Raw genomic sequence first — 26122 nt, 5'->3', positions numbered from 1 at the left:
TCCTTAATTTTCTCCCTGTAGCTTTTTATATCATTGCCAGTTGTTTTGTACTGCTGAGCTGACCGTACTCTCGTCTGGCTCGTTTCATTGTATCGTTGACCCTGTGTTCACCTACGTATGACCCTGTGTTCACCTACGTATCACCCTGTGTTCACCTACATACGTATGACCCTGTATTAACATACATATGACCTTGTGTTAACCTACGTATGACTTATAAAACTGAAACTGAGGATGAGGATGAAGGCATCTGAAGTGATTATATGGTTTGGAACAGACCCCGTGGGCAAATAATGTGCATCATTAAATCGAACTGACGGGGCTGTGTGACGGCATATTGGCCAGGCCATGCCCCTGTGCGCTCGTTCCACGAGCCACGTTACCCACAAAGCCTTTTCACCTCCCTGTAAGCAGGCAGTCCCACTGAGACGAAAGACACCTAAGCACAACAGCAAAGTCACAGTTCCCCTAAAGCCTAAAGACTGTAATGAAAAATGCCATCTAATGCCGTGACAAATGTTGCATTGGACACAGTAAAACACAAGTACATTTGTACTATTACAACATGAGCATATATGCACAAATGTGGCTATAATCAGGGGAAGGAAACTTGGAAGTAGGCAAAAAGTGTTTTACTACGCTGTTGAAGATTCGGGTCTGTTCATTTTTAATAATAATAATAATAATAATAATAATAAATTCAGTTTGTATAGCACTTCTCATCTGCAGGGACAGATCTCGAAGTACTTCACAGATAATACTATAGTAAAAAGAAAAAGAAAATATATAATATTAATATATATAATAGTATATAATAGCCATCCATCCATTATCCGAACCGCTTATCCTGCTCTCAGGGTCACGGGAATGCTGGAGCCTATCCCAGCAGTCATTGGGCGGCAGGCGGGGAGACACCCTGGCAGGCCACCAATCCATCACACACACACACACACACACACACACACACACACACACACACACACACACACACACACACACACACACACACACACACACACACACACACACACACACACACACATACCTAGGGACAATTTAGTATGGCCGATTCACCTGACCTACATGTCTTTGGACTGTGGGAGGAAACCGGAGCACCCGGAGGAAACCCACACAGACACGGGGAGAACATGCAAACGCCACACAGAGGACGACCCGGGACGACCCCCAAGGTTGGACTACCCTGGGGTTGAACCCAGGACCTTCTTGCTGTGAGGCGACTGTGCTAACCACTGCGCCACCGTGCCGCTCAACATATATGATATAAAATCATAAAATAAAAGTAAAAAGATGATAAAGGTGAAATAAAACCAGGGTGGCCCGCTGTCAAAAAATAAAGAGTAGAATAAAATGAAGTAAATAGAGGATTAAAACAAGGGCGGGGCACTATAAAATGTTAAGAAGAAGGCCTGCTGATAAAAAAGGGTTTTTCCAAATTTTTTCATAATAAAAAAAAAAGGTACCCATATCCAAACTATGACAAAATGGCTGTGGGGTTAAACTGAATGGATACGACTGAAACGACCTTTTCTGTTTCAAGTAAACGAGCTGACGGGGCACCAGCGCCGACTCTGGCAGACAGAAGTAGCATGACAGTAATAGTACACATCTTTATGGTGACATCTGAGGCATTTTCCTTCTTTCTACTACCACACCATCGTTCCTCCTACTCAGAGATGCTGGACGGGGGAGTCTCACCGTTTGGGCCGTCATAGGCGTAGGAGGCCAGGCGGAGGGTGGCGCCGCAGTAGTCACACTGGAAACAGCTGCGGTGGAAGAACAGGCCCTCGGCACTCAACCGCTCCATCACATACACCCGCTTGTTGCAGAAGAAGCACACGTCGCTGGTGCCCATCGACCCTACGGCCTGGGTCAGAGGACAAGGTGTGGAGTCAGGTCAGAGGAAAGCGTGAAGAGATGAAGAGGGAACAAGGGAAATAACCACTGGGGAAACACTGTGACTTAAAGAAAGGATAGCTGATAAGCTACTGTTGCTTTTGTGTTTTCATATGTCATGGTTAAGTAGAAGTGACAGATGATGGCGATTCCAGGTTAGAAATTAGGTGGTAGTGTACCTCCCAAATTTCTTTTATTTTTTTGGGATTTTTCCCCTTTTTCTCCCCAAATTATACCCGGCCAATTACCCCACTCTTCCGAGCCATCCCTTTTTCTGCTCCACCCCCTCTGCCGATCCGGGGAGGGCTGCAGACTACCACATGCCTCCTCTGATACATGTGGAGTCACCAGCTGCTTTTCACCTGACAGTGAGGAGTTTCACCAGGGGGACGTAGCACGTGGGAGGATCACGCTATTCCCCCCAGTTCCCCCTCCCCTCCGAACAGGCGCCCCGACCAACCAGAGGAGGCGCTAGTGCAGCGACCAGGACACGTACCCACATCCGGCTCCCCCCCCACAGACACAGCCAACTGTGTCTGTAGGGACACCCGACCAAGCTGGAGGTAACACGGGGATTCGAACCGGCGATCCCCGTGTTGGTATGCAACGGAATAGACCGCTATGCTACCCGGATGCCCTACCCCCAACTTTTTGTTTAATTTTTACTCAAATCAACAATCCACTGCACACAGGTGTTAGGGATGTTACGTGGGGGTCACACAGCATTACAAATGGATGGGAGGACACAACAGACCCTTACCAGCTCCTTCTTGTCAAAGGTGGGCTTCGCTTCCTCCGGACTTTGAAACTGACTGACAATCTGCTCGGCCAAAGAGCTTACTCCCCCGGTGTACATCTGAACATATTTCTATCAAGACACACCAGGGACGATGAAGACAGACAGATAGACAGACAGACAGACAGACAGACAGATAGGCAGACAGACAGACAGTCCAACAAGAAGTTAAGGCTGAGACATGACAATAACAGACACTACAGAAGCTACATGAAGACTACATACACACTTCAGCATGTTCTATGCACAAAGGAAAGACACTTTACGTGCACCCAACATACACAAATGTACAGAACAAGGTCATGCAAAAAAAGTTTAAAAAAAAACCTGCTTAGTAAACTTTAGGCTATTCATATAGATTACGGTGTAAATAAACAGGTATCGTTCCATCACTTACATATACGTATATATATATATATATACACAAACACACACATATGACACGTGAGTTCTCTTTACAGGGTAGCTGATGCGGAGCACAGCAGTTTCAAGCTTCAACAGAAACGCTTCATTGTGCGTCTGTACCGATGCTCCGAGGGAGCGTTTTCTGTGGCCGTCCTATCACATGCCACATGCCCCGCAGAGTTACACAAATATACTCTGGAAATGAATAAGCTGAGGCCACCCGCTTCTTTGTGACATTCAGTTCTCATCAGCAGTCAAATACAATGTATACCAATAAAGCTTGGAAAGAGGGCATTGCCCCGGGCCAGCGGTCTGAATAAACCCACTGTCACACACTTTTGAATAAAAATGTTTACTGATTTCTTAAAGATGCAAGATAAGTTTGCTAAAAAAAACCAACACGGGGAGTCGGAGTCAAAAGTAGCAGTGATGTAAATGGTGCGAATGAGCTCGAGTAACTGTCTCCTCTAGAATTCATCCAGTAATGGATGAGCCAGAGACACCTCACCTGAGAGCAGCAGAATACACAACGTTCATCTAGCAGATGGGGATGTGACTAAGAGGTCTATGGGAGTCTATGAACCAGTCACTAGAGCTCACCACCAGTCTACAGATGACACACAAACCAGAAACCAGTGAGGAAGCATACCTGCTCGCCTCTACAGGGAAGAGTATGAGACTTGATCTTCTCTTTGAAACGAAAACTCATCTGCTCCTGTTGCTGGGTGCGCTTTCTCTGAGGGGTGGGTTTGGGGTTGGGCGTTGACCCCCAGAAAAAGGTCAGGTAAGAGACAGAGTTGTGTGGTAATAGAAGGCCATTAACAAAAAAACAGTAATAAGTCAAGAGTGACAGAAGTAACTGCTTGGGTCTGAGGGGGGATCTATCGCTACAAGACTCAAACACGATCTTGTGAAAGAAAATGTGGGTGCAGCTGTCTTTGCGGTCTTTCTACTGTTATGGCAGAGAGGTCGTTAAATTTACCGGTCTCCATGTGGAGGCCTGGGCTGGATCGACTGAAGTTGGCTGGCGGTCTGAAGATACTGATGGGCCAGGCGAGTTGGGAAAAAAATCCCCCTGGTGGTCAATATAAGGAGTGATGACTGATCATTTCTCTAACTGTGTACCTCTGTTATCACAATAATCATATAAGGAAATGCACATAAAATTGACATATCCCACAATATCTGCTTACATATGCCAAAACACCATATTCAAGAATACAGCTGAGCTTCACCGCATTGAAGTGCTTGGTAATGTAAAGTGTAATATCGTACCAAAACTAGTTTTACAAATTTTCAAATAATACTCCCTCAAATATTTCAGAACTGATTTTGTGAGACTTTAGGTAATATATTCTCATTACTATTAATTTAGACAACAAAATTGTGTATCCAAATATCTGAATTTCATCCTGACACAACACAATTGAAAAATTATAAATTATAATATTGAGGCGGCACAGTGGTGCAGTGGTTAGCGTGGTCGCCTCACAGCAAGAAGGTCCTGGGTTCGAGCCCTGGGGTAGTCCAACCTTGGGGGCCGTCCCGGGTCGTCCTCTGTGTGGAGTTTGCATGTTCTCCCTGTGTCTGCGGTGGGTTTTCTCCAGTTTTTTCCCCACAGTCCAAAGACATGTAGGTCAGCTGAATTGGCCATACTAAATTGTCTCTAGGTATGAATGTGTGTGTGTGTGTGTGTGTGTGTGTCTGAGCCCTGTGATGGCCTCGTGGCCTGCCACCCAATGACTGCTGGGATAGGCTCCAGCGTCCCCGCGACCCTGAGAGCAGGATAAGCAGTTTGGATAACGGATGGATGAATGGATGGGTGGATGGATAACATTGATAGGAGTTGCAGTAGTCAATGCGTGACATTATGAGAGCTGTACCAGGAGTTGTGCTGCATGCTCAGACAGGTATGATCAGATCTTCCTGAATTTGTATAAGGCAAATGGGCACAACCAAGCAATTGAGGACACATGAACCTTAAAGGTCAGTTGGTCATCAATCATGACACCCAAGTTTCGGGCAGACTTTGTGGGTCTGAGTTGGGTTGATTCAAAGTGGATACCGATCTCTCGTTGTAAAGAGGGACTGGCTGGGATGACAAAGTGCTCGGTCTTAGAGAGTTTAAGTTGAAGGTGGCGTTCTTTCATCAGGAACACTTTATTTGTCATTTCACCTCATGTACGTGCACACATGAAGTGAAACGAAATGCTGTTTCCCCCAGCCCACAGCAGTGCAACATACACACAAAGACACATTTAAGAACTACAAGAACAAACATATTCAAACTAATGCATATATCCAAAAAAAAAAAATCACTGTCCAACAAACGCCAGCCAGGATGACTGTCAGAACCGCCGGTCTGCATGGGCTAGCAGTTAGCCTAGCCTGCCCCAATTACGTGTCCTGTCAGACCGCCCTCTGTATTTCCTCCTCGGGCGCAGCTCCAGGCAGGGGCCATGATCCCTGTGACAACCGTATGAAGCAGACCAAGCCCTCACAGCCGATCCAGCGCCAGCTCTCCCAGCCAGACACCCTTGACACACCTCCCTGCGCCCCACACGATGACATCAAAAACACCACAGCCAACGCCAGGTGAGGCTGCCGCCAGACCACCCTGGGTGTTATCGGAAATGCCGGTCTGCATGGGCTGGCAGTTAGCTTAGCCTGCCCCACTTCCGCATCCTCTCGGGCTGCCCTTGGTGTTACCTCTTCGGGTGCAGCTCAGGGCAAGGCCGTGGTCCCTGGGCCCACAGCGCCGAAGACCAAGCTCTCCCAGCCAATCCAGCGCCAGTTCTCCCAGCCAACAAATGAAGACAAAAGTTTAGACGCAGACGTGGACAAAGACACTGCATCGACGGTACTGAGTGAGGCCGCCGCAAATTTGAATTCGCACGGCCATCTTCCCACACCGGGAGTGGAAATATATTAGCATGGATTGTATCATCCATGCCAATATATCAGCAAGGCATGATGAGATCTGAGCCAAGACTGTGTGGTCTTCCGGCGGGAACAACAGGAAGAGCTGAGAATTGTCAGCATAGCAATGGTATGGGAAACCATGGGAGCAGATGACTGCACCAAGTGAGGTGGTGTATATTGAGAAGAGAAGGAAACCGAGCACCGAACCTTGAGGAACCCTGTCGATAAGCTGTGCTGTTTGGACACTTCTCCCCTCCAAGGTACTCTAAAATATCTCCCTGACAGGTAGGACATAAACCAACGGGGGGCAGTTCCTGAGATACCAAACTCAGTGAGTGTGGAGAGGAGGAATTGGTGATTAACCGTGTCAAAGTCAGCTCCAATAGAGCTGAGGACTGACCAGCAGCTCTAGCTGAATGCAGCGATTCCATTACCGACAGGAGCGCAGTCTCGGTAGAGTGTTCCCGCTTAAAGCCAGACTGATTCAGGTCATACAGGTTATTCTCAGAATAACCTGTCTGAATTCAGAGACTTGGTTAAAGGTTAAAGATTGTGCACTTAAGTATTTGTTAGTAAGGGCAGGAATGAAACCAGTCTGTAGTTTTCAACCTGGTCTGGGTTGAGTGTAGGTTTTTTGAGCACCAGGGTGACCCGGGCTTGCTTAAATGCGGTGGGGAACATATCTATTGTAAGTGAGGAGCTGATGATGTGTGTAAGTAACTAAGGGGTTAAGTATGGGGGAAATGGTCTGTAGAAGGTTGGAGGGTATCTGGTCCAGTGGACAGGTAGTGGGTCAAGAGTCCAGCAGAAGTATGGAGACTTCCTCTTCAGTCAGAGGGGAGAATGAAGAGAGTGTAGCCCTATTAGCTGGCAGCTGCAGACTGAGATGGTCAGGCTCAAAGAACTGGTTACTCATGGCAGAGACCTTATCAGTAAAAAAAACAAGGCGAACATGTCTACAGGGAGCAGAGTGGAGGGTGAAGGAGGAGGCGGATTGAGGAGTGAGTTAAGAGCAGAGAACATTTTCTGAGCATCTGTGGCACCACAGATCATGTTGTGATAGTAAGTGGTCTTAGTCATTATGAGGAGGCATGGTAGCCAAGCCCTCATTGGAAAGTTGAGTCGGTGTGAGGGACTGAATGTTGAGCTGGAAGGAGACTAATTGCAGAGGACATGAGGATATTCCGGTATGGTGATCGTGAATTGAATAAAGAAGTGGTCATACAGATGTAGGGGGTGACAGTTAGATTTGCTGTGGAGCAGTCCCGAGTCAAAATCAGATCAAGAATATTGCCACTCTGCGTGTGGAAGGGGTGGAGACCTGTTTGAGGTCAAATGAGGTTGCTGCTTGGGTTTTGTCAGTATGGACATTCATGTCTCCCATGACAATCAGTGGTGTGTAATCATCCAGAATGGCTGACAGTAACATGTCTAATTCGACTACTAAATTCCCCAGTTTACAGCCTGGGGGGCAGTATATGACAACCACAAACAGCTTAATAGGCGCAATAACCCTCATTGCATGGCATTCAAAGGAGAAGTTGTTGCTTAGCCGAGAAAACTTAGTGAATTTCCAGTCTTTGGAAATGAGAACACTTGTATCACCTCCGCACCCAACAGAATGGGGTGTGCATGAGAAAGTGGAGTCAACAGAGAGTGCGGCCGACGTGGCAGTGTTTTCTGGACAGATCCAGGTATTGGTCAGGGCTAGTACCTGAATATCTGACAGATTCTTGGATAAATTGGATTGCTTGGATAAATTCTGTTTTGTTTACAGGCAACTGGCAATTCCATAGGCCAAGAGTAAAGGAGGAGTGAGTAGAGTAGGCTTCTCTAAATGAATAGAGGTTCTCAGGGTTGCACTATCTGCAACAGATGTTTTTTTTTTCTCGAAAGCATTGGGTGACAGGGATGCACATGGTGAGTGAGGCAGGCTACATGAATAGTTAGTAGAAAAGGACTAACCAGTCGGTGTCCTTGCTCGGTGGACTTGCACAGGTAGACTCGCAGGTATTTACTCAATTAAGTCTTCACACAATGTGGGCTGATACCCAACCAACTGCTATCTCCTATGTTCTGATCAGAGCTTGCCGGTACATATGCAAGGGGGTATATATATCAGGCTTTGGTGGACACAAGCTGCACATGCTAATCCACCAAAGCATGAGTCGGCCTGGGGCATTGGTAGAGACATCGTGGGTGGAGATTTGGTGTACATGGGTATATTGACAAGTATCTGGTGGTGGCCATAGATATAAGATATGAGAGGAAAAAGCATAAATCCAGGCCCGGTTACTCCCACCTTTCCCAGCCCCTTTTATTAGGTTCAGATTGGCCAGGGTTTGATAAAGACAAACGGGGCCATGAGAGTGACAGCCAGGTTAGTGTGAGTGGTGCACAGTGCCAAGTGGTGACACCAGCTCATCTGACTCAGGCGAGGGGGAGTCGACTATGGCTCCGATGATCTGTCCAGTGGAGGACTTCCTATTCGATCAGACTCAGGATGTCACACTGCGCTTTGCCTTTGACCTTGTGATGACCATCAATGGTCAATATGTGCACCCGAACGCTGCACTCACTCCACCATACTTTGCACTTATTAGAAACTAGTTACATCGAGTGAGTCATGACACTCAAACCGGGCAAGACACCACGCAATTGTTAGTACTGAAAGGCCGCTGGGAACAGATCTTCCATGCAGCCCATCAGAACCCCATAGCTGGTCACCTTGTTAACGATAAAACACTCGACCAAATAATGGCTCGATTTTACTGGTCAGCCATTCACAGCGATGTGTGGCAGTGGTGTACATCTCGCTAGGGATGTCAATTGGTAAACCTGCCGACCACCCCAAAAGCACCACTGCACCCATTACCATTAACTGAGGTCGCGTTTGAGCATATTGGCATTGACCTCGTCAGGCCATTAGATCAGAGCACATGAGGATACCACTTTGTGTTTGTCATAGTGGATTACACAATGCGGTATCCTGAAGCTGTTTCACATAATCTCCTGCATCAGAAAGAGATTCTGACGGACCAGGGTACATAATTTATGTCACGTACACTATGCAAATTATACAAGCTGTTGAGTATAAAATCGATCTGCACTAGTATGTATCACCCCTAAAAAGACAAGAGAGAGATTTAATAACACACTCAAAAACCTGATCTGTAAGTTCATGTATGAGGATAGCCACAGTTGGGATAAATGGAGGGATTCTCTGTTATTTGCAGTGCAGGAGGTGCTCCAGGCCTCCACAGGGTTTTCCCCCTTTGAGTTGCTGTTTGACAGAACGCTGAGTGTTGTGTTGGACCTGATTAATGGAAGCTGGGAGAGAGGTCCAAGCACCAGTAAAAATAAAGTACAGTATGTCCTGGACCTGAGAGCAAAACACCATACACTTGGGCGGTTATCACTTGAGATTTTGCTTCAAGCCCAGGAACATCAGCAGGGCCCATATAACAAATGAGCAAAGTGCAGAAATTTGCACCGGGAGAGAAAGTCCTCGTAGCACTTCCCACGTCCAGCTCAAAATTATTCGCCAATTGGCAAGGACCTTCCATGGTCATACGACAAGTGGGGGGATGGCGACTATGAGGTCATGCATAATGACAAGGGGGGTGCAACACCGATTTACCACCTCAACCTCCTAAAAGCATAGAGAGAGGTAGTCCCGGTTTCTCTGACCACAGTGGTATCAGAGAGAGATGAGTTGGGGCTGGAGGTACAAAAATCGGACAATCCTGCCTCCCTCCATTGTGAGAATCATCTCTCCCCCCACCTGAAAGCCAAGGTTGCTGCATTGCAACAGTGTTTTGCTGATGTGTTCCCTCCCCTGTCAGGATGCACAAACCTCATACAGTACAGCATAGCAACATCTCCAGGCGTGACAGTGCACTCACATCCATACCGGCTGCCTGAACACAAAAAGAATGCTGTTTAAGTAGAAGTCAAGGCCATGCTGTAAATGGGAGTAATAGAGGAGTCTAGTAGTGAGTGGTGTAGGTCCATCATCCTTGTGCCTAAGTCCGATGGGTCTATATGGCTCTGTGTGGACTACCACAAGGTGAATGATGTATTGAAATTTGATCTTTATCCAATGCCATGGGTCGACAAATTCCTGGGCCGGCTTGGCTCTACTTGCTTTTTTACAACACTGGATTTAACCAAGGGCTACTGGCAGATTTCCTTGTCTCCAGAGTTTGAGGAAAAAAGTCTTCCTCTACGCCGTATGGTTTGTACCAGTTTATGACACTTCTGCTCAGGCTGTTGTGAGCTCCAGCCATATTTCAGTGCCTAATGGACCAGGTGCTGCGGCCATGCGCTGCGTATGCTGCCACCTACTTGGATGATGTGATCATCCAAAGTAGCAGCTGGGACCACCATATGTGGCAGGTTGTGTCAGTGCTCGAGTCCCTGAAGCAGGCAGGGCTCACGGCTGACCCGAAGTAGTGCACGGTTGGGCAGCAGGAGTTATGGAATCTGGGGTACCACTTAGGCAGCAGGCTGGTGCATCCCCAGATAGATAAGACCGTGGCCATTGTGGTCAGCCCAAGGCCTAAGACAAAAAAGCAGGTGAGAGTTCATCCCCATCTTTGCAGAGACAACCAGTCCCCTGACTGACTTCACCCAAAAGGCTTTCTCAGATCCAATCCAGTGGATGGAGCAGTGTCAGGTGGCAATAGAGAGGGTTAAACAAGCCCTTTGTGGGGAGCTGCTGCTCCACACTCCTAACTCCTGTCTCCCTTTTGTCTTGCAGACCGACGCATCGGACAGAGAGCTGGGGGCTGTTTTGTCCCAGGAGGTGGGGAGGGTCGACCGCCCGGTGCTGTACATAAGTTGCAAGCTGGCAGAGAAAGAGAGAGAAGTACAGCACTGTAGAGAAGGAGTGCCTGGCCATCAGATGGGTGGTCGGCATCTTCCGCTTCTACCTTCCGTTGCACTCATTCACCCTCTGTTCAGACAATGTCCCGCTCCAATGGCTCCACCACATGAAGGGATGCCAACACACAGATCACCCGTTTGTGTCTGGCTTTACAGCTGTTAAGTTCAAGGTGGTCCATAGGCCAGGGATGCAGATAGTCGTGGCCGATTTCCTCTCTGGCTTGGGGGGGGGCCTGGACTACGTCAGGCAGTGGGGGTATGTGCTAGTGGGGTGTCCTTGAGCCTCTCCACTTGCAGATGCCCCTCTCCACTTGCACAAAATCTCTAAGACACAATGCACAAGCTGATTAGTGGTTAGCCTCAGGTGTGTTAGTCTAGCGAACTCCTTTATATACCGCAGTGAAGCTGGGTTCAGGCTGACACTGAGACAGACGCGAACACAGGCATGGACAGACTTATAGCAAAGGCTGATGGAGAAAGATGCTCCAAAATGGCAGCAGAGGCTCCAGCACAATTTGGAAGCACAGCCCATATGACGTGCTGACCAGAGACATTCACACTTAGTTCCTGTTTCACAAAACCTGTGTCTGTCCTCCATATCAAGCCCCCCTGAGTGGCAGCAACCTTGCTGCAGGTAAATTACAAGAAAGCATGAATGACCCTTGAACAAAATATATCTATATGCAAACTATAAGGTAAAGATTTCTTCATATATATCATCTTGGTAAAAGATATTTTTTTCATCAGCAGGCTTACGTTGGGGTTTAGGAGCAGTCATCTGCCAGCTAGCATGAACTACTATCAGCACTGGTTTGTATCACCCAGCTCTAACTTTTGAGAGTTGGGAGGTTGAGGTGGTTCTCCAAAAGTGACCACAAGGCATACAGTGAAATTATTATTTGGGTCTAGGCTAAGAAATGCTTAAAGCTGAAATCCGGGATTTTTTTTTTCAATTAATGAATAGTTATTGTAGCTATCTGGATCATGGAGTCAGGTTACATAATATGAAGTGGCATCTTTAACATGGTTGGAAAACCTCTGCGATTGAATTTTTTAGGACAAACACTGGAGTAGGATGAACACTGGTGCAGCGGCAAACATGTTCCTACTCAAACAGGTAGAGGAATTGATATATTCTGACAACGTGGTGATATTTCTGTTGGACAGCTCATCTACCCATTCAGCAATCATTATTACAGTCCAACAGTGCCCCAGTGTTGATGTAGTTTACAATACATTACATTGTCCGTGTTAGCTTTGGTCCAAGGATGCCATTTTTACAAGGGTGGGAACTGTTTACTGCTGAACTCATGGCACACAAGTGGCAATAGCCGCTACACCTTTTTAGTGGTTCTTGCTGCCAGAGGAAGAGACAGATAAAAATCACAGATTTCAGCTTTGGGGATTTTTTTTGGGAGGGGGGGGGTTCCCCCCTTTTCTCCCCAATTGTACCTGTCCAATTACCCCCCTCTTCTGAGCCGCCCCGGTCGCTGCTCCACCCCCTCTGCCGATCCGGGGAGGGCTGCAGACAACCACATGCCTCCTCCGATACACGTGGAGTCACCAGCCACTTCTTTTCACCTGACAGTGAGGAGTTTCACCAGGGGGACGTAGGAGGATCACGCTATTCCCCCCCAGTTCCCCTTCCCCCCAAACAGGCGCCCCGATCGACCAGAGGAGGCGCTAGCGCAGTGACCAGGACACATACCCACATCCAGCTTCCCACCCTCAGACACAGCCAATTGTGTCTGTAGGGACACCCAACCAAGCTGGAGGTAACACGGGGATTCGAACTGGCGATCCCCGTGTTGGTAGGTAACTGAATAGACCGCCACGCCACCCGGACGTCCCATCAGCTTTAGAATTTTTGGACAAAATCTCTAAAAAAAAAAATAGGTGAAAGTTGACCCAGTCGGAACACTGGAGTCTTGACCCCTCATGACATCCTTGAGAGAAACAGTACGTGTGAAACTTGCCACGAACATTTTGTCTTTACATTCATCTCACCTGTCTACGTAGTACAGCGGCAGCAGATGACGAGGGGCTCTGGAAGGAAAAAGCACTCTCATCTAACTTTGCCTGGAATTGATGTGCCATCAGACGCACTCTGGACTGACCGGATCCCCCCACAAAACCTTCGTCAAAGAACTGATGGTCTTGGTTACTAGAGTCCTCTGGCTGAAAAGGTCAATTACCAAGAAACATGGAGAAAAGTAGCACCGTCTTTGACTGGCATACTTCAATGTCAGGTCTACAAACAAGAAACTTAAAATATTTCCACATCATTCAGTTCCACCTGATATTTACATATTTGAAGAGGCTTATTGGACTCACTTCCTGCTCATCCTGGCATTGTCGAGTCGTCTTTCTTCTTTTTCCCAAAGCGTCTTTCTGCTCCTATATATGGGAGTTACTGTATTTACATACATCACAGATACATAACACACACTGAAAAAAACTTGCAGAAAAACTCAGATACGAATACCTTGGGGTTGCGTTTGCGGGATGGACTGTGGCCTAGTCTACTGAGGAGCGAGGCAGGGGAGATAAGAGCAGCTCTCAAGTCGGCACTCTGTAACAGAGACCCTGGACAAAAGGAAAACAAATAAGTAATTGGAGGATTCATGTGTCCTAAATATTGTTATTTTCATGTTTCATAACCGATTTTGGACAGTGAACCACCGTCCAAGCCTGCTTCAGTGTCTCACCACTAGAGGGCAGTGTGTCCTTGAACAGTTGGTAGAACTGGCTGAGGTACATGACCATGGTGAGAGAGTCTGGTTCGCCCACAGAAGACATCTCCTCTACGGTCATCAGAGGAGAGATCCCAAACTCCTGCTCCGCCACGTCAAAGCCCAGCCGCGTGTTCTCCTCCACGTCGGCCTCGTCCAGGGAGTCAAAGTCTCTTTAGAGGGACAGGCATAATCACATACAACGGCAGTGAACGCTTACACACACACATACACAAATTAAAATGCAGGTGACCAAAAAGTGCATGTGACTGTAGACACACACACACACACACACACACACACACACACACAGATGTCCGAGGTGGCATACATGAGATCTGGCCGGTAGTAGTGGATCAGTGCACATAAAGCCAGGCCACTCTTCCAGGAGGTAGTGAGGTCGCTGACAGAGACACCACGGTAACCCTTTGTCTGTTCCTGGCACCAGCTCAACAGCTTATTGGAGCGAGAGAAGGATTCTGGAGCAGAGAATTAAAAAAAAGGGAGACTGCTCACACCAGTCTGTCGGATCCCATTAATAAGCCACACCAGTGCCCAGTCACAACATGGCTCAATCCACGAGCTGCCGGACACGGCATGTACACAATGGGTTCAAAATAGCCTTTTCATCAGGACTTACCCTGTCTTAGCAGCCTGGGAGATGGAGAACAAATGACATTGCACAAATCCATGTCGAACCCGATCTCCTCTCCTGTGTCCACCAGGTGCCTCACCTACAAAGACATATTCGGCCAGCATGGTCACAACCACTGTCAAATGTGGCCTTGTTGACTTTGTGCTGTTAGGGTGTGTGTGTGTGTGTGTGTGTGTGTGTGTGTGTGTGTGTGTGTGTGTGTGTGTGTGTAAACCTGAGTAGATGTGACAAGCTGTGAGTTGATATTGGGGTAGCGTGTGGCTGGATCCACAGTATAGAGACAGATATTTTTATTCATGTTCTCTGGGGTGGTCTGCGGAAGGAGACGATAGAGACACTCCCTGAAAGATGGAGGAAAGACAGAGGTAGGTAATGGGGGGGAGGGGGCGAGGTAGAAGAGGGAGAGCAGGATAAATAAAAGCATAGAAGAGATGGGGGATTAAGAAAATTGACTTTGTTTCCTGTGTGTAACAGCAGAGACGGACAAGGGACGATGTGTGTGTGTGTGTAGAGGTTTGTCTTTACCTCTCAGCCAAAACATCTAACGGGGCGTTGCCTTGTGCCCAGCTGCGAATCATCCAAGCTGAATCCAGGGCCGCCAAGAAACCTCGTGCGATACCTGTCCCCATGGGCCAAAATGGCTGCAATGATAGTGACACAAAGACATGGCACAGAATACAAACCAAAGAAATCAAATTTCCACCCATCCCCTTCTTTTTTTTTGGTGGTGGTGGTGGTGGTGGGGGGGGTTAGGATTTCCCCTCGTTTTTCTTCCCAATTGTACTTGGCCAATTACCCAACGCTTCCGAGTGGTCCCGGTCGCTGCTCTACCCCCTCTGTCGATCCGGAGAGGGCTGCAGACTATCACGTCTCCTCCGATACATGTGGAGTCGCCAGCCGCTTCTTTTCACCTGACAGTGAGGAGTTTCACCACCAGGGGGACGTAGCGCGCGGGAGGATCACGCTATTCCCCCCAGTTCCCCTTCTCCCCGGAACAGGTGCCTAACCGACCAGAGGAGGTGCTACATACCCACATCTGGCTTCCCACCTGCAGACATGACCAAATTGTGTCTGTAGGGACACCCGACCAAGCCGGAGGTAACACGGGGATTCGAACCACCGATCCCCATGTTGTTAGGCAACGGAATAGACCGCCACGCCACCCGGACGCCCATCCCGTTCTGTTTTTACATTCCCTTTCCTCTGCCCTCTTTTACCCTGCTTTTCTTACTTACTTCTAGCAGGCTGTCTCCCACCAGTGTGACCAGTAGGGGGTGTCCTTGTCGTTGGCGGACCAGGGCGGCGTTCTCTGAAGCATACATACATGTGAAGTCAAACATGGCCACATCTGGCTGCCCGTAATGATTCATGGCGAAGTCCAGAAATGGCAGCTGATGGCCAGTGGAAAAGCCTGCAGCCTCACGGGCGTACGCCTGTAATGCATTCTGGTCCACGTTGCCACGTGAGAGAAGCAGCTCTGTGTCTGCATGATCCTGATGAAAGCAATGAATAACATGATGGGTGGTCATGTGGTTAATGACATGTTCATCCAAAAACTACAGAGTCACAGTCAACCTATGCAGTCAACCTATGCAAGTGTGTGTGTTTTTCCGGGTACCTGCAGAATGACTCCCTTCTCCAGCAGACTCTGTTTCTTGGCAGTCATTACAAAGTAGTGAGTGTCATCTTTGTAGTAAACAATATTCTCTAAATCAATCCCTAGAGCAAAAGAAATAGGAATACAAAAATCATTCACTGAGGCATCTTATTTTAAGAAATGTTCCACTTTATAATGGACATAACAGACCTCTAAAGTGTAATTTCATGCCCAAACAAGCAAATCCAGATCCAACCCCGATTCTGTCTGATGTAGAAATACACTGGGCTGTAAAATAAATGCCTTTTATTATGTCTAAACCTAATAGTGGCTCTTTCCACTTTTGAGGATTGCTCTTTTATGCATTCCTCGATGGGCTGAGAGGGATTTTGATCAGTTATGAGGCTCCATTAAGAACGTGCTAGCAGCTGTTAGCCTAGCATAAGCCGCATTTGCGCCTGATATTACACTCATCCAACATGTGAACAAATTGAATCATTGGAACTGGTCCCCCCCCCTCTTTTCACCACAATTGTACTTGGTCAATTACCCCACCCTTCCGAGCCGTCCCATCGCTGCTCCACCCCCGCTTCTGATCCGGGGAGGGCTGCAGACTACCACATGCCTCCTCCAATACATGTGGAGTCGTAAGCTGCTTCTTTACACCTGACAGTGTGGAGTTTCACCCGAGGGATGTTGTGTGTGGGAGGATCACGCTATTCCCTCCAGTCCTCCTCCTCCCCCCCGAACAGGCGCCCCGACTGACCAGACCGACCAGAGGAGGCGCTAGTGCAGCGACCAGGACACATACCCACATCTGGCTTCCCACCTGCAGACATGGCCACTTGTGTCAGTAGGGATGCCCGACCAAGCCGGAGGTAACATGGGGATTTGAACTTTGATCTCTGTGTTGGTAGGCAACGGAATAGACCGCTACGCTACCCGGACGCCCAGAACCGGTTCTTTTCACTGAATCGGTTGAACCTGCACAAATTAACTCAACATCCACGCCTTGTTTGTTTGCACAATAATTCTCGACACTTGTTACACTAACATGTTAAGATAAGTGATAACCACATCATGTCATCTCTACTAATACCACTCATTTTAAAATGAGTCCGGACGTAGTCTGAAAATCTGACAATGACTAACACATATATCCAAACTAAACAAAAAAACAACAAAAAAAAAAATCACTGTCCAGGAAAATTAATGCTAGCCAGGATGACTACCGGAACTGCTGGTGTGCATGGGCTAGCAGTTAGCTTAGCCTGCCCAGCTTTCACGTCCTTTCAGACCACCCTCGGTGTTTCCTCTTTGGGCGCAGCTCCAGGCAGGGCCGTGGTCCTTGAGCCCACTGGATACAGCAAACCAGGCTTCCTCAGCTGATCTAACGCAGCTCTCCCAGCCAGACACCTTCGACCCACCCCCTCGCACTCCACACGACACTAAAAACACCGATAACACCGCCCTCGGTGTTATCGGAACTGCCAGTCTGTGTGGGCTAGCAGTTAGCTTAGCCTGCCCCGCATCCGCGTCCTGTCAGATTGCCCTTGGTGTAACCTCTTCGGGCACAGCTCCGGGCAGGGCTGTGGTCCCTGGGCCCACAGGACGCAGCAGACCAAGCTCCCCCAGCCGATCTAGTGCCAGCTCTCCCAGCCATCAAATGAAGAAAAACTTAGACGCAGACGTGGACGAAGACACTGCATGGACGGTACTGGATGAGGCCGTCGCAAACGTGAATTCGCACTGCCATCTTCCCACACTGGAACTGGGTGAGGCCGCTGCAAATGTGAATTTGCGCCGCTGTGGAGTTAGAAAACAACGAGACAGGAGACGTGAGAGTAGACGTAGTCGAGGTAGTTTACTAGCTCCAACTTTACATGTCATATATTCGACAACGACACTGAACTCTCTGCTCCGGAAGCGGAAGTGCATTCTCTCTTAGGTGAATGTCTCTAGTTATATAGATGTGGGTCACCACACAGGCCCCCCCAGAATTCACCTACACAAAACAATGCAAAACAGCAAAAGCGCAACTCATGAACATAAAAATAGACTCTACAACAGAACAGTCAATGACATAGTGCAAAGTCACGGGGAAAACAAGTGACGAGTCGGGGGGTGGACCCTGCGGCCATAACGGCTGCGCTTCACAGGAGGGGAAACAGATGGGGCCGAAACCCGGGCCATAGGCGGGGCCGAAGCAGGAACAGAGGCAGGTGCCGGGGCCGACCTAGGAGGGCGTCCCCGCCGCGGGGGTAGGGCCAATTGCATTGGCTCCCCAATGTCCAAGTGAGCAGGCTTGAGACGGTCTATAGCGACCCGCTCCGGCCTGCCCCCCATGTCCACCACAAAGTTCTTATCCCCCGCCTCCAGGACGCGGAAGGGCCCGTCGTATGGGGGCTGCAGCGGGGACCGATGGCTGTCGTGCCTAATGAAGACGTACCTCGCCGATGGCAGATCCTTGGGGACGTAGGACCGGGGGAGGCAGTGTTGAGACATCGGAACGGGAGCGAAGGCACCGGCAGCGCTCCGGGACGCACTGAGGTGAGAGGCGGCCGACCAGGGAGTCGTAGCATCCGGAAGAAACTCCCCCGGAACTCGCAGGGGCTGGCCATACACCAGCTCAGCGGAGGAGGTCTGGAGGTCTTCCTTCGGGGCCGAACGCAGGCCGAGCATGACCCATGGGAGCCGGTCCATCCAGTCGCAGCCAGTGAGGCTTGCTCGCAGAGCGGCTTTCATGTCCCGATGGAACCGCTCACAAAGTCCGTTGCTCTGCGGGTTGTACGCCGTAGTGCGGTGGATCTTCATCCCCTGGTGCTCAGCGACCGCCGTCCAGAGCTCCGAGGTAAACTGGGAGCCCCGGTCGCTCGTGATGTCACCCGGTGTGCCGAAACGGGCCACCCAGCAGCCGATGAACGCCCGTGCTACCTCTGCTGCCGTCGTGGAGGACAAGGGAATAGCCTCTGGCCACCTGGTGGCCCTGTCCACAATAGTGAGGAGGAACGTATAACCACGGGAGGGGGGCAGGGGACCCACCAGGTCAACATTGACGTGGTCAAACCGCCTCTCTGGAACCACAAACGGCGCCAAAGGGGCCTTGGTATGGCGGTGCACCTTGGCGCGTTGGCACGCCACACAAGAGCCGGCCCAGGCTCTAACATCCTTACGGAGCCCAGGCCAAACAAACTTGACGCTCACCAATTTGGTCGAGGCCTTCACTCCCGGGTGGGAAAGGCCGTGGACGGTGTCGAAAACTCGGCGCCGCCAGAAAGTAGGCACCAGGGGGCGCGGTTGACCGGTGGAGATGTCACAGAGGAGGGTGGTGTTGGCCGCGTCGAACGTCACGTCCTCCAGCCGTAGCGCCGTAGGGGTCGACCGGTAGTCTTGAACGGTCGCGTCCTTGGCTTGGTCCGCTGCCATAGCGGCGTAGTCGAGTCCCAAGTGAACGGCGTTAACAACCGCCCGTGAAAGGCAGTCGGCGACGGAGTTATCCTTGCCCGACGCGTGTTGTATGTCCGTGGTAAACTCGGAAACCGCCGCGAGATGACGCTGCTGACGCCCAGACCACGGTTCTGAGGTTTTGGCCATACAGAACGTCAGCGGTTTGTGGTCCACGAAAGCGGTGAACTGTCGGCCCTCCAATAGGAACCTAAAGTGTCTGGTTGCGAGGAAGAGACCCAGTAGTTCCCTATCAAAGGTGCTGTATTTGCGCTCGCTCTCACGGAGTTGTTTACTGAAGAACGCCAACGGCTGCCAGCCCCCCCCCACCCACTGCTCACACACGGCCCCCACGGCGTAGTCGGAGGCATCCGTTGTAAGGGCTATGGGGGCGGCAGGCGACGGGTGAGCTAGCAGCGCAGCGTTGGCCAGCGCGGTCTTGGCGGCCACAAAAGCCTCGTCCATCCCCGAAGACCAGTCCAGCTCGTCCTTAGACTTCTTACCCCGCAGGGCCTCATACAGGGGACGCATGATGTGGGCGGCACGGGGCAGGAAACGGTTATAAAAGTTCATCATGCCCAGGAATTCCTGCAGCGACTGTACAGTGCGGGGGCGGGGGAACATGGTGACAGCCTCAACCCTGGCAGGGAGGGGAACGGCCCCCTGTGGAGTGATGTGGTGCCCGAGGAAGGTGATGGACGACTCCCCGAACTGACACTTAGCTGGGTTGATGATGAGGCCGTGTTCGCTGAGCCTGTCAAACAGCTGTCTGAGGTGCGTCATGTGTTCCTCCGCCGACGCGCTGGCCACGAGGATGTCGTCTAAGTACACAAACAAAAATGGCATGTCACGGAGCACAGAATCCATAAGGCGCCGCCCCTTTAAGGCCGAAAGGCATACGTAAAAACTCAAAGAGCCCAAAGGGTGTGATGACAGCCGTTTTTGGGACATCCAGTGGGTGGACCGGCACTTGGTGATACCCCCGCACTAAGTCGATTTTGGAATAGATGGCAGCGCCCGCCAGGTGGGTAGAGAAATCTTGTATGTGCGGTATGGGGTACCGGTTGGGGGTCGTGGCATTGTTTAGGCGACGGTAGTCCCCGCACGGGCGCCAACCCCCGTTGGCCTTAGTAACCATGTGAAGAGGGGAAGCCCACGGGCTGTCAGAACGGCGGACAATGCCGAGGCGCTCCATAGTCGAAAACACCTCCCTGGCTATTGCGAGCTTGGCCGAGTCGAGGAGTCGGGCCCGGGCGTAAACTGGGGGCCCCACTGTGGTGATATGATGTTCCACGCCGTGCTTGGCCACCGCCGAGGAGAAGGTGGGTGTGGTCAGCTCGGGGAAATTTGCGAGCAGGCGTTGGTATGGATCCCCGGTGGAGAGTGTGTTAGCGAGGCACAGCGCTCCAGCGCCCCCAAGCGTGCAGGGGTATGACGCAAAAGAGACGGCATCAATCACGCGACAGTTTTTAACATCCACCAGCAGGTTGAAAGCACAGAGGAAATCCGCACCTAGGAGCGGGGTGGATACAGCAGCCATCACAAAGTCCCAGCCGAAACGTCGGCCGCCAAAACACACGTCCACATGTCTGATACCGTACGTCCGAATGGACGTGCCGTTGGCGGCGTCCATCTGGGGGCCGTGACTGTCGGTCATCGTGTCCACAGCTTGTGCTGGTAGTATGCTGCGTTGAGCGCCAGAGTCAACCAGCAGCCGCCGGCCCGACAAGGAGTCTCTGATGAACAACAGCTTGCAGTCACGGCCGGCGCCCATAGCCGTTAACAAGCGCCGGCCTTGGCGTTTCCCTGAACCCTGTAACTGCAGGGTTTGCGACACCGTTTTGCTTTTGCCCCAAACCTGGCATGGTAATAACAGAGCCCGTCGTCAGGTTGGCGGCGGGCTGTCACCGCAGTCGCGGTGTCCATATAGTCGTACACAGGTGGTGGTGGGGCGGTCTGGTGGGGTAGCAGGGCATGCACAAACTGTTGCCGGTTGGCCAGGAAAACCCTGTCTGCTTCAGCAGCCAGAGAACGGTAGTCCTTGGAGGCGGCGAGAGGAGAACTGGCCAGTGCTGTGCGTACAGGTGCGGGGAGCTGCCTCAGAAAAATGTGTGTGAAAAGAAAGGCCGGATCAGCCGATCCCAGCACAGACAGCATTTTTTCCATTAAATCAGACGGTTTGCCGTCGCCGAGGCCATTCGGGGACAGTAAACGGTCTGCCTTCTCCAGCTCCGACAGTTCAAATAGTTTCAGGAGGAATGTCTTTATAGCATCGTACTTGCCAGCAGCTGGCGGAGCTTCCAACAGCGTCATTGCTCGCGCCGTTGTCGATGCGTCTAACGCCGCCACTACGTGGAAGTACTGCGTTGCATCCTGCGTTATCCCTCTCAGCTGGAACTGGGCTTCCACATGTTGAAACCACGGCCGTGGATTATGCTGCCAAAAGTCGGGTAGCTTCACAGTAGCGGTGTAAATGCTAGCGTTAGCAATAGCCATGTTGTTAGCACCGGCGTCGTCGTTGTCAAACATACTCGTATTAGTTGTTCGATCACGTCGGGGTCACCAATGTGGAGTTAGAAAACAACGAGACAGGAGACGTGAGAGTAGACGTAGTCGAGGTAGTTTACTAGCTCCAACTTTACATGTCATATATTCGACAACGACACTGAACTCTCTGCTCCGGAAGCGGAAGTGCATTCTCTCTTAGGTGAATGTCTCTAGTTATATAGATGTGGGTCACCACACCGCCATCTTTCCACACCAGAAGCGGAAATTTAGTCTATATCGCTTGGATAGACGCTTAAAGGTCATGTGCAGCAAATCAAAGGTAGTGCTATAGTGTCTTTGCCATGTGAGCAAATAAAGGCCTATTGTTAACTGTTAGCTGATAGCAGAGGAACGTATGGGAAGCTCACTCGAGCGTAACGAGGTCTGAAGGAACGGTCCTGGAGAATTACAAGCTGGAAGATAAGGATGAGGGAGACCTGATCCATGAACTCTTTGAGCAAGTTGTGTTACCCATCAGGATGACAGTCCAGCAATAAAGATGAGCTACTTAGCTCCAACCAGGATTAGGGAGAAACTCTGGGTACACACCATTGTGACGGTGACAATAAGCATGTTTGGGTTGCATGGTTGCATGGTGTAAAGGGAGTGGGTTCTGAGATTAGGGCATGCACTTCAGTATCTATGCTTTGTGTGTTTGTTCACGAACATATTGAAGTTTGAAAATACTGTAAGAGGTTTTTGTCTCGCTCCTCATTTATTGTCAGAGTGGAATTAAATATCTGCCATGACAATACAAAGCTGTGTCAATTGCTACAACAGCAAATATAAATTTTTTCAGGAATTTAAAAAACAAATAAAGTTCTAACCCGTGTCTTGCCGCAGTTCCTGGAAAAACCTTTGGTTGAAGATGAAGGCTACACCACTGATCTCCTCCACCTTGGCCTCGGCTGTCGTGTTCCTGTTCTTAAAGTTTGCTGTGATGGCAATGGCCAACTTCCCCCTGAATTCTTTACGCCTGAATCCTACACACACACAACAAGGGAACACATTAGAAAAGCCTCAGTTTCATCCAATCAGAAGCTAAGAACTGAAAATTACTTTTTCAGAAAAATATTACCTTGATTTGTACACTATATACTGACTGAACACATTGATATAAAAGAGATGAGGGGGAGTAGGACTTTTCCTTACAGTTGTAAGCCAGAATTCAACCCCGCAACACTAAGTTTTTCATTTGCATCCCATTAGGCCACCAGAACAATCGTTAACCTTTCAGGGCTCATGATAGATGAGGTGCTATATAAGTGTACCAGGTAGTGTGTTCCGTCGCCCATCAGCTCCAATTATAATGTCAAACTGCAGCTGGTTGACAGGATGGGACTTCGGACGCACCTCCACTCTCCATCCAACCTCTAGGAGCAACGAGAGAGAGAGAGACAAAGAGACAGACAGAGAGAGAGAGACAAAGAGACAGACAGAGAGAGAGAGAGACAGAGAGAGAGAGAGAGAGAGAGAGAGAGCACGCATACTATTATACATGAACATAATCACAAAACATCAGTTGCTGCATTTAATGAACAACTCAGCCTCACTCTGATGCTCCTGGTCCTCAGGCGGCTCCACCAGTTCTTTGAACTCCACATTGACATGAACCTCCACTCCTAACAAAAGCGCCACCTTCAGCAGCACCAGCTGTAGCTGACGAATACCTGCAGAGAACAGTTGAGAGGGAGAAAAACATGATTACTTGGTAGACAGATGACCAAAAAAAATAAAAATAAAAAATTGAGCGTAAAGAAGAGCTGGGACCAAGTCATTGTTTTCCAAGTGACAATTATCAAGTCCTAAGTCAAGTTAAATGTCCTAAACTTTGAGTTTCAAGTCCTAAACAAGCCATTATGCGCTCTTCATCAAATGTAGAATCTAAAAATTCTAACAACACAGAAACAGTTAATATGCCACATTTATGCAAATCATGAATGCTTTATAAAATGTATATCTATCAGGGATGGATTCAAAGTGGAGCTGTAATTATGGAAATTAAGAGTTGATGGGCTGCATGGCTCAGGCGGCAGAGCAGCTCGTCTAGTAATAGGAAGGTTGCTGGTTCCATCCCTGGCTCTTTCAGAGTGTGTGTCGAAGTGTCCTTGAGCAAGACACTGAACCCCTAACTACTCCTGATGAGCAGGTTGGCGCCTTGCATGGTGGCCTCCTCCATCAGTGTGTGAATGTGTGTGTGAATCAGTGAATGTGAGGCGTACACTGTGAAGCCCTTTGAGTGGTCGGTAGACTAGCAAAGCACTATATAAATACAGTCCACTTTATTTTTTATTTTGCACACTTTTTGAAAGCATTTTTCTTTGGGCTTGGAGAAGGTAGCAAGCCCTCTCCCCCCCATTTTTCTCCCCAATTGTATCCAGTGAATTACCGCTCTCTTCCGAACTGTCCCAGTCATTGCCCTAACCCCCTGCTGATCTGGGGAGGGCCACATACTACCACATGCCTCCTCCAATATATGTGGAGTCACCAGCTGCTTCTTTTCACCTGACAGTGGGGAGTTTCACCAGGGGGACATAGCATGTGGGAGGATCACGCTTTTCCCCCCAGTTCCCCCTCCCCCTTGAACAGGCACTCCGTCTGACCAGAGGAGGCACTAGTGCAGAGACCAAGACCAATACCCGGCTTCCCACCCACAGACATGGCCAATTGTGTCTGTAGGGACGCCTGACCAAGCCGGAGGTAACACTGGGATTCGAACCAGCGATGCCTGTGTACGAAATAGACCACTACACCACCCGGGTGCCCAGGTAGCAAGTCTTACAAGTCAAAAGGCTTAAGTCCAAGTGAGGCCATGAGTGATTGGTGTTAAAGTAAAGGTGGAGTTGCAAGTCTTTTTCGGTTTTGTTATGCGAGTTTTGTCAAGTCATTTGAGTCGAGTCCAAACCTCTGTTTTAAATTATAACTTCTGCTGTGTTCCATAAACAACAGACCACATGGTGTTTGAGCTTTAGAAATAACAACCCACTCACTGATATGATCGATGGATCCTGCACAGAATTTGCCGTAGAACTTCTTTGCTCCGAGGCCCCTGAGGTCATGGATTGTGAAGGGCCAGAGATGCAGCACGTTGTTGCGGGAGAAGGCATCCCTCTTCTCCAGCAACACCACCCGAGCCCCCATGAAGCCCAGCTCCACAGCCGTCCGTAGACCACAAGGGCCCGCCCCAATGATCACACACTGGAAAATGAGGAGGGAGAGGGGGCATTTCTGAGGCTAACACCCCTGGTTCTGACATTTGCATTCTTACATCTTCATCATCATTGAGTTCAACACGTGAAGGTGTGTGTACATGCGGGGTAGCTTACTGTGGTGTTGGCACAGGCACGGCCCCTCATGTACTCTTGATGCGCAGCCCTCTTGTCCAGTTTGGCCCATAGACCATTGGCCTTCCAGTAGTTGAGGCGGGTTTTAATGGTGTGGTACAGAGGTCGCTCGGAGGGTATGTGTGTGAGCTGCAGATGCTCACACAGCTGTGTGAAGGCACGCAAAGTGGCCCGACAGGTGGCAGCCTGGACAAAGTCATCAAACAGCTCTTGGGCTTGACTTTCTGAGTCTGCCTCATCCCCCATGACGAGCCGAGAGGCTGGGCAACCCACACAGGGCGCCTCCTGCTGGCGATGTCACCACCCGACTCCAGCGCAGCTTCTGGCCTCTCTGATGGGCCACCTAGTGGGGACAGAGATCATAGTTAACTGATGCTTCAATGATCAATCAACCAAACTCTAATTGTATAGCACATTTCGTATGTAAAAAATGCATCGCATTGTGCTGTTGGGCAGAGATTTTAAAAAAAGTAGGGAAGGTTAAAGAGAAAAACAGCTCCCTTTATCTTGTGGTAGGATAAAAGGAAAACCAAAACAAACAAACAAATAAATAAAAAGTAAATTCTATATGTATTATTAAAATAACATTAATAATAATGAAAATTAGATCAGGGGGGTCTGCGGTGGTGTAGCGGTCTAAGCATCGGCTTTGTGTCGATGCAGTTGCCCATTGGGGACGGGGGTTCATGCCCCGGTCTCGTCAGATCCGACTATGGCTGGACTCGATGAAGCAGCAATAATTGGCAACGCTGATTTCGGGAGGGGGGCGGAGTCGACTTGTGTTCGTCACATGATGCGTGTCTGGGTGTGTGGGAAAAAGCAGTGGTTCGGCCTGGATTCGCCTTGCCACGAAAGTGGTGAGGCGTCTCCTTCGAGACT

At 49.6% G+C, this 26122-nt stretch overlaps 1 protein-coding gene across 1 annotated transcript in view; it reads right to left on the bottom strand.

Annotated features, from left to right (window-relative positions):
• LOC130109724 (protein-methionine sulfoxide oxidase mical3b-like) overlaps positions 1-25547 on the bottom strand; it is a 38614-nt gene extending 13067 nt beyond the window's left edge. The window contains exons 1-19 of the mRNA XM_056276715.1: positions 25226-25547; positions 24890-25097; positions 23453-23569; positions 23171-23272; positions 22727-22882; positions 15930-16030; positions 15547-15804; positions 14837-14952; positions 14526-14652; positions 14297-14390; positions 13988-14135; positions 13633-13829; positions 13404-13510; positions 13259-13321; positions 12932-13102; positions 3765-3851; positions 3170-3268; positions 2675-2782; positions 1717-1885 (exon numbers count right to left, since the gene is read on the bottom strand). Of these exons, the coding sequence (XP_056132690.1) occupies positions 1717-1885; positions 2675-2782; positions 3170-3268; positions 3765-3851; positions 12932-13102; positions 13259-13321; positions 13404-13510; positions 13633-13829; positions 13988-14135; positions 14297-14390; positions 14526-14652; positions 14837-14952; positions 15547-15804; positions 15930-16030; positions 22727-22882; positions 23171-23272; positions 23453-23569; positions 24890-25097; positions 25226-25489 (2692 nt within the window). The 5' untranslated portion in view covers positions 25490-25547. The remainder of the gene's footprint in view (positions 1-1716; positions 1886-2674; positions 2783-3169; positions 3269-3764; positions 3852-12931; positions 13103-13258; positions 13322-13403; positions 13511-13632; positions 13830-13987; positions 14136-14296; positions 14391-14525; positions 14653-14836; positions 14953-15546; positions 15805-15929; positions 16031-22726; positions 22883-23170; positions 23273-23452; positions 23570-24889; positions 25098-25225) is intronic.
• Between the last annotated feature and the right edge of the window lie 575 nt (positions 25548-26122).

This window comes from Lampris incognitus, chromosome 3 (genome assembly GCF_029633865.1).
Source record: "Lampris incognitus isolate fLamInc1 chromosome 3, fLamInc1.hap2, whole genome shotgun sequence".
Lineage (NCBI taxonomy): Eukaryota > Metazoa > Chordata > Actinopteri > Lampriformes > Lampridae > Lampris > Lampris incognitus.
This window is presented reverse-complemented; position numbering and strand designations above follow the sequence as displayed.